Source organism: Abrus precatorius, unplaced genomic scaffold (genome assembly GCF_003935025.1).
Source record: "Abrus precatorius isolate BTA unplaced genomic scaffold, Abrus_2018 Scaffold2, whole genome shotgun sequence".
Classification (NCBI taxonomy): domain Eukaryota; kingdom Viridiplantae; phylum Streptophyta; class Magnoliopsida; order Fabales; family Fabaceae; genus Abrus; species Abrus precatorius.
Genome location: NW_020874362.1, coordinates 26,933,921 through 26,942,203, shown reverse-complemented (window position 1 = coordinate 26,942,203; position 8,283 = coordinate 26,933,921). Strand labels below are relative to the sequence as shown.

General features: G+C 33.3%; 1 protein-coding gene across 1 annotated transcript; it reads right to left on the bottom strand.

The window, feature by feature from the left end:
* Positions 1-229: 229 nt before the first annotated feature.
* On the bottom strand, positions 230-4,678 carry LOC113859289 (poly [ADP-ribose] polymerase 3). The gene is made up of 18 exons (XM_027492098.1): positions 4,566-4,678; positions 4,101-4,390; positions 3,788-3,983; positions 3,532-3,645; positions 3,366-3,423; positions 3,198-3,267; positions 2,722-2,896; positions 2,478-2,611; positions 2,152-2,389; positions 1,936-2,063; positions 1,783-1,859; positions 1,545-1,705; positions 1,250-1,456; positions 1,076-1,178; positions 901-983; positions 673-816; positions 407-589; positions 230-298 (listed from the first exon to the last, which is right to left on the bottom strand). The coding sequence occupies exons 1-18, from the start codon at positions 4,569-4,571 to the stop codon at positions 230-232; spliced, it is 2,436 nt and encodes an 811-aa protein (XP_027347899.1). The 5' UTR covers positions 4,572-4,678.
* Between the last annotated feature and the right edge of the window lie 3,605 nt (positions 4,679-8,283).

Genomic DNA, 8,283 nt, shown 5'->3' with positions numbered 1-8,283 from the left:
ATAACTGCATAGTGTTAGATATAGTTGCACTCACTTTTACTGTATGAGTAGGACAAAATATTTACTAAGTTACTGTCCGTTGACCTATATATACATCAAAATGCCCCACATAAAGCCTATTCGGTTACACGTATGATTCAAAATGGTAAAATATCTTCACTAACTAGAGAAGCCACTAGACAGCTTCAGACATGGTGGTCACCGGGTCACATAGCTTTCAACTCATTCATCACTCAGCTGTGTCCACCACCACGCCCTTCTCTTCATACTTCACTCCCACCAAGTAGCTTATGCGTACCTGTAAACAAAAGTGCACATATCCGAGAGTAATATAAGTGTTTTCTAGATTGAAATTTTGGTTTATACTTAATTCAATCTAGATTACACTGAGAAAAATGGGTTGTACCTGCTTAGGATCATAGACAGCATACTCATTGTACTCCAGGGGGCTATCTTGATGATCTGAGGCAACTAGTTTACCAGAAGGAACTTTTATGTCATCTTTCCAAACAAAATGCTCTGATTCATCTGTTTTCTTCTTCCCTAATCCCTTTACTCCAAGCTTCTTTTCCTCCAAAGATGACGTGTCCTAAGTCAATCATTTTGAAAACAGATGAATAGCAATTCTGAGAGTGAAAGCCAAAAAGGTAAAAGTGCATTTTGGATAAATACCTCAGGTGGGCTTTTCAACTCGGTGATCTCATTTCCTAGTGACGCAATGGCCAAAACCAAGAACCCTTCTGGCCTGTCCACAGCTGTGAAACCATATCTTGCGGCCTCTGCTGCAGCATCGGAACAAACAATAGCTTTGCCAAACTGTCGTGAAAAGCCCATTACAAGGGATGAATAAATGCTCACAAACATTAGAATTGAATAGCTACCATTTGTATTTATAAATACCATGTAACCCGGAACTGGGAGTGAGCATATTGCTGGCAAGAACCCCTTGTGCAAGTGCCTCAAAAGATTTGAGCTTCGCGATCCTTGCATCATATAATGTGTGTGATCAGAAAGCTAATCACACAAGAGTAGTTCTTTTCACTTTAAATTTGAACCAAATTATATCGTGTCTTACCACACCATAGAAGAACCTTATTTGGCAGCTTTACTATTTCGTCATAGGAAGGGCATGCACTCGGTTCCACAGCAAAAATGTTTTCCACAGACACCCCGTAATCCTGAAACACTTAGGAAGTTATGTGCATGGTTCGTGTTGTACACAACACGAAAAGAAAATTTCTTAACTTACAATGTCACCTTTGACAGGTTCATAAGTTTTTTCAAGGTATTTCACAATCATCCCGTAATCATTTGAATTTTTGTCCAAGGGAGAAATTGAGCAACCCAATTTCTTGTGTGTTCCTGATAATGGGTCATCAATGGTGGAACCACTCATATCTCCTATGAGGTGAGAAGCCAGGTTTATGTCTCTTACACTCTCCAATGCAGCAGCAGCCTAGGAAAATTAGGAGTCGACTCATTATTTAAAATAAGCGATCGTTTTTGGTCAATTAAGGTGGTGAGTGGTGACTAATTGGGCTTACATGATCTGCAATCTCCTGATAATCTCGAAAGTTGAAGGGCCTTGTGGAGTGCATAAGAGTGAACCATCTTTGGCTAAAATCTGTCCAAACAGCCTCAGCCTTTGGCCCAGTTTCTTTCAATGATTTCACCTTGTCTATGAATTCTAAGAGAACTTCCTCACCTGATAAGGTTCTATGTGTCAGTGTTTCTGAAGGACATTTGAGAAATAGGAAAAAGAAGTGTTGCCCATGCACGTACATCTTTCCAAGTGAAGATTTGTAACCATTCCTATTGGAAGATCCGGAGAGTCATATCCCATCTCCATCAAAGCATACCTGAATTAATGCATGTTATTTTGAAACTTAAAAAGTAAACTCATCATATATTGTAGTGTTCATTTATAATCCTTACTTATATATCTCTTGGCTACACAAAACCTTCATAAAATTCGCTACCAGAGGCTGAAGTTTGCAGTGTGTTACTGCTATCCCCAGCTGCCGAAGACCCAGTGCCCCATGTCTAACTTCCACTCCATCATCCTACGCAATTTCATAGTACTGTGTCATCTAAATGGTGTCGTGGACAAATCATTAATCATTTAGGAAAGGGAAAAGACATGTGATGTACCATGTCAATGGGATAAAACTTCAAGGGCTTCTTCTGGAACTCCTTCTCTTTTTCCCAAGGTTCAAATTCATTTCCTGTTATTTCCTCGAAGAGCTTCACAAATTCTTTCAGAGCACTGTCCACATTGTCCCACTCTTCTAACCGTTCTTCTGCATTTGGATCATCTCCAACTCTCCCTTTCTTAAAGTACAGATGCAAACGATTATCTGGGACTTGAATCAGTTGCATGACACAGTAGCTGCCCCAAATTAACACCACTAATTAGGTACAGTTGTCTTATAAATGTTTATATGGACTAAAAGTGCAATTGGTCTACATAATATTACTCATTCAGTCCTCGTCCTTGGTCACAAATAGAGAAGGCACAGTTGTACAATAGTCCATCTTTTTCAAATATCTTTCCTCCCTTTTCCTGCAACTTGGTGTCTTTGTATACCCCTCTCTTTCCATAAAGCTTGAGCTGTTACCACACAGATCATATTTAATAAAATAAAATTAAGTTCCACGTTGGGTTCTTTATCATTTTCTTAAAATAAAAGAAATAGAAGTATGAAGGAGTAAACTATGTACTTCCGTTGAGAGTGATTCAATAGCCTCCTCCCCAGGATCTTGTTTGTCCCAGGGGATTCCCTTGCCATCCACAGAAAGATCAGAGACAAGATCATAGGCTTCCAACGGCTGTGGTTCTTGCTTTTCAATGCTTTCAATCAACCAAGCTTCCCTAACAACTGGTATACCCCGCTCCCTACAGTTAAAATACCTTAGTAGTTAACTAGGAATGCTTATTATCTTAATATTGAAGTGGCAAATTACCCATTTTACAAGCTAAGTGTTTATTATATGCATTTTATTTACATGATCATTTATTTTAAGGCAATCTAAGGGTGGCCTTGCACAGAAGTGCCAAAAGTTCTGCCAAAAGTTTTACTGCTCACAATGTTCATGACATGGAACCAAACAACCCAGAGATGGCTAGCTTATCATACTCAGAAGGAGTAACACAAAGCAATAATGTTGCCTAAACAAAAAGTTTTCTCTAAACTCACATGGCTTCTGCAAGTTTGGATGTGCCGCCACGTTCTCGCTCAGCAGGTGAAGCCACCAAACAAGTTGCCCCTGAAAAATTTATCAAGCGAGGTTATGGCAATTCCCAGCAACAAAAGGAGAATAAAACCAACTGTTTATCACATATGGGAATGCAACTATCACATTACCAATTATAGAGTTTGCGACCTTCCCTCCATGCTTTTCAATAGTTGTTTTCCAATAATGCTAAGTAGCCAAACAGAAAATCCAGTCAATAGAATTCAGAATATGCTAAAAGACAAAAGGGAAGCTAGTTATTACTACAACAGCAACAACAGTAACAGTGGTGCATACATGTGTCCGATTAAGACGACCCATCAAAGATATCATCATTCCTGTAAAAGGTTTTTCAGCTGAGCCTAAATCCATGTGAAGCCTACTACTTGGGTCCTGATATTTCTTTAGCAACTATGGCACACCCAAAGGAAACAAGCCAACAAATATATAAACAAAACAAACAACAAAAAAGACAAAATCTTAGGTAACAAGTAACGACAATGCTATACACAACGAATGAAAAACAAAACATAAAAAATAGGGAGGAGATCACATCTGAAACCAGGGAGTTCTGGACTGAATCAGGTAACTTAATAGGATCTTGTTTCCTTGGGGGGTTTCTTGTGCTGAAAGTGCAACTAGCCCACTCACTGTAGAACCCTCTACAAACATAACGTCTGCCATCAAACTCCAAACTCCCATTGCAAACCGAGCATTTGTCCAATGCACCATAAAACAGCAAGTCTTGGCTGTTCAAGAAAATGGTATTGGTAATTGAATCACTTAACACTAAAAATCCACTTTGGAACATTTTGGTTGAGTAAAACAAAATCAGTTGCAAATTGCTTAATCTAACCAAAACCAACCATCTTCGTGTAATTTCAAGATCAGAACCAGAAGAATCAATTTCATTAGCCTCTAGAATTTCTCTCATTTGTTCCAAAGGAAGGTGCTCATTTGTGGCTTTACAGAACTCATCATATTCTTCCGCAATATCAATTTCAGATTTTCCATTGGTGTGACCGTCCTCCTTCTCCACCTTGGCCTTCTTAGGAGAATGCTCCACCTCATGTGCCTTGGACTCTGCCTTCTGCTTCCTTGTCATCACCTTCTCTTCCTCCCCAGGTGCATGAACATGTGACCTCGTTTCATGAACCTTCAAAATTTCCAAAAACACCTTAACTCCTCAAACTAAACAAAAACCACACCACTAACAAGACAACAAACTCAAAACAAAACCCTTTGATCAAATGATCTTAACAAGTTGACAACATGGGAAGAAAAAACCCTTTAGAGGTAAATGTCAACTACACTTAAAACAAAAAACAAACCTTCATGTTGGTGTTTAATCCAACTTATGCAAGAGCTTTCAACAACTATACAATAAGCAAAAGCCAAGCATGTAGTTTAGAGTTTCAGGACTTGGATATGGTGTGCACTAAATAAGCTTTGATTCTCTGAACAACTTCACATGATCATAGGTTGGAGCTGAAACAACAACAGCCCTGAACTGCCACGTACATGAAGTTCTCAGTTCTCACAATTTTTCTTGTCGCCACCACAATATGCCACGTTTGCTAACATTTGCATAGTTCTTGACACGTGGCTAACTATGTATATTTTAAGGCCTTACAATGGTGACAAGTGGGAATACCATATTATCAATTATTCTTTTGTTCACATCCTTTATCTCATTCCGTTCAACCTTGCATGCACCATTCGGTTGGATTGGTGTCATAAAACGGTGCAATTTATTCGAGAAAGAAGATAACAATTTTTTTCTTTCTTTTCCCAAAAGATAAACTAGTTGATATTCAGTTTCATGGATTGAAAAAAAAAGGGTAAGTTTATGTGAAGACAAAAGTCAAGTCAAGCACGCAGTTGAGCTTAGATTTTCAATTGAGCATCTGTCGGTATAGATATTCGGCATTGTGTGTCTTCTAGCAAATGTGGATTTGTAACATTTTTTGCACTATGTGCTAAAGAGACACCTATTAAAGGCTGAACTTAATGATGAATATGTAGGAATTGGTCACAGGAAGCAAGATATGTAAAAATAAAATGATCTTAGTTTCATAATTTTTTTTACAATAATTTGTTAATTAAGAAAGATAAAAAAAATATAGAATAAAAATAGCATTCCTCTCTTTTTCTTCTTCTTTCCTCTCCCCCCCCCCCCCCCCCCAAATAAAGTGGTTTATTTCTTAGCTACAAATTTCTGTAAAATATTGCTGGTTAGTTCGAATCCTACATTCGTAAAAGATGCAGAATGAGTTGTTGTCGCTTACTGGTATATCACTTTTGAAAAATGCCAACAGCGTACACTTTTTAACATAATTTTTATAATTAATTATTTTTTAAAATATAAATATTTGTTTTATAAACTGGTCAATTTTAAAAAAAATTACTAATCACCGAAAAAAATTAATTTTTTTATGCTCTCTCCTCTAGTTTTTTTTATTGTTTTCTGTAAAATTTTTAAAAAATAATATACAAATTATATAATCAAAAGTAAAAAAAGAAAAAACGTTTCTATAAAGGAAACAGGTCCTAATATTACCCGTTGACATTTACCTCTTTTGACCCAATGATCAAGTATGAGAATCAATCGATATGAAGTTCAATAATTTATACAAGTTGATAATTTTAAAATCTTAAAAATCAATCAATATAGTACTTGAAAAGTAAATTTTAATTTAAGGATTCTGGCAGTGAGTACCATAAAAGTATTAGTTAAGAAATATTTATAATACCTAATTAAATAGTTTTAATTATTGAAAAAGAAAATATTTTTAATATCAAATAATTTTAATATTAAAAATAAAATATAAAATAAATTTTAATATAATAAATATTTTCTTCAAATAGATTTCTAAAAATATGAAGTAATTATTAATAATGCTTAGAATCATAACAAAAAAAAATTGCTCCTGAAAAATCTGTTTATACCAATATAAATTGATTTTCCTACACATTAATTTCTTAAGGAAATCGGGGAATGCAATTTTTAAAGCAAAAAAATATGGCAACACAATCCAAACATTTCAAGAAAGGAAAAAAAGAATAATATATTTTTAAAAAATATCATTAATTAAAAGTAATTACAAGTAAATTATATAATTTCCTCTTAGGTATTAACTAAAAACTATTAAAGTATAGATAAAAATCTAAACCTACTATTAAAACTGACTAGTAGTGAGACAAAATTTGGATGGGATAGATACTTTGATTGCTGAGTATATTGCCATGGACAATATTCAGATTAAGTTAACCTAACTAGCAAGAGTCACAAAGAGAAGGCTACCCACAGCAAAAGTGTAACTTTTAAATATGAAAGCATATAGCTACTTAGCAAATTAATAATGCAGCTGAGGATAGTGATTGTGATCTTTCCCATCTCCAACGTTTTCTTACCCCCGACAAAGCTTAGTGGAGGTCCCTTATCTTCAAGAACCAAATATACATTTTTCCAATTTTTTTTAACTACTTTTTGCTTTGGTCAAGCCTACCTCAAAAAAACTCAAATCACAAACTCTATTTTAATCCCTTTAATCATCTTTCTCACGTGTATTAAAGAACTCTATATGAATACAAAAGAATAAGAGACCCTTATAATTTTTTTAAATCTTTTTGTCAAACATATATGCGCATAATTAAGAAAGAGACCAAAAATCACATTAATTAATTACTTCTAATTAACGTAGTCAGACATATCAGTGGATGGTTTGGTAGATAATGCCCTCTTAATTAAACTCTCAAATTCTAAATGTCCTTAAAATAGAGCAAGTATATTACTTTTTTTTTTATAAAAAGAAGTTACCTTCTCGTAAATTAGTTGGGGTAAAGGGAAGCGCTATGTGAAAAAGATTGTGCATTATTGATAAGCACTTCTGATTGTTTCTAAAATGAGCAACAGTTAATAATTACTCTCCTAATAAAGTTGCAAACATTGTAAAAATCTATTATGGATCAGGATGATGTTACCTTCTGCATAAATGAATGATTCTTTTACCGAAAATGGCTGGTACGTACTTTTCTATTATGTTTCACATCTTTACATCTGCATATATAATTATCAGAATCAGAATATGTGTGTATTATATAATAAATTGTTTATATATAATGTGATAATAAAAATTCTGTAGATACGATTCGATGTGGATATACATAAATGTGTGTAGTTAACATTGTTCCTTTCTAGTCTTTTTTCCTTCTCAAATTACGAATTTAGACTTGGTTAACATGCATGGACAGGAAACATACAATAAATAAATAACATGCAAACTATTAAGTCACTGCCATAAATTGATAACATGCATGTATAAAGCTTACTAAATTTATGCACTGTTTCAAATTATATATTACATTAATTGTATGATGTGACCGTGATATATTTATGGTCAAATGCATTATATGCCTATTTAAATATCGCACAAAAGAAATTACAATATATAACACTACAATAACTTAATAGATGTAATTACTGTTTCAGACCGTAAAAGTTGCATTGGACCTCAGTAAACATTAAAGACATTTTAAAAATTTTCTATTTACTAATACATGATTTTGCAAATATAATTTATGTTTGATAAAAAATAAACAGTTTATATAATTTTTAAAAAATTATACTAATAAATAATAAATTTTGTTGATATTTAATATATTAATAATATATATCAATATATAAACTAGCAAAATTACGTAATGATATAATATATCATATTATTAATATAATCTTATCATGTTTATATTCTTTGTTAAGAACATAATTTTTAAAAGATTATTGATTACATTCTTAGTTATAGATTAAAATTTATAAAAATATGAATGAAAATGATTAATAATAAGACTTAAATAATTTTTGTAATTTTTAATGAATTTTAATAATTAATAAAAATGCATTGTTAACATTTTCTTATAAAAAAAATTCTCCATTTGTTTTTCTTTTTATTTTTTTCATTTAGTAGATTTAGAGAAAATTTTAAAGAATAAAAAACAATTAAGATAACAGTGAATTACTGATAAAAGATAAGCTATATTTAAGAAAAA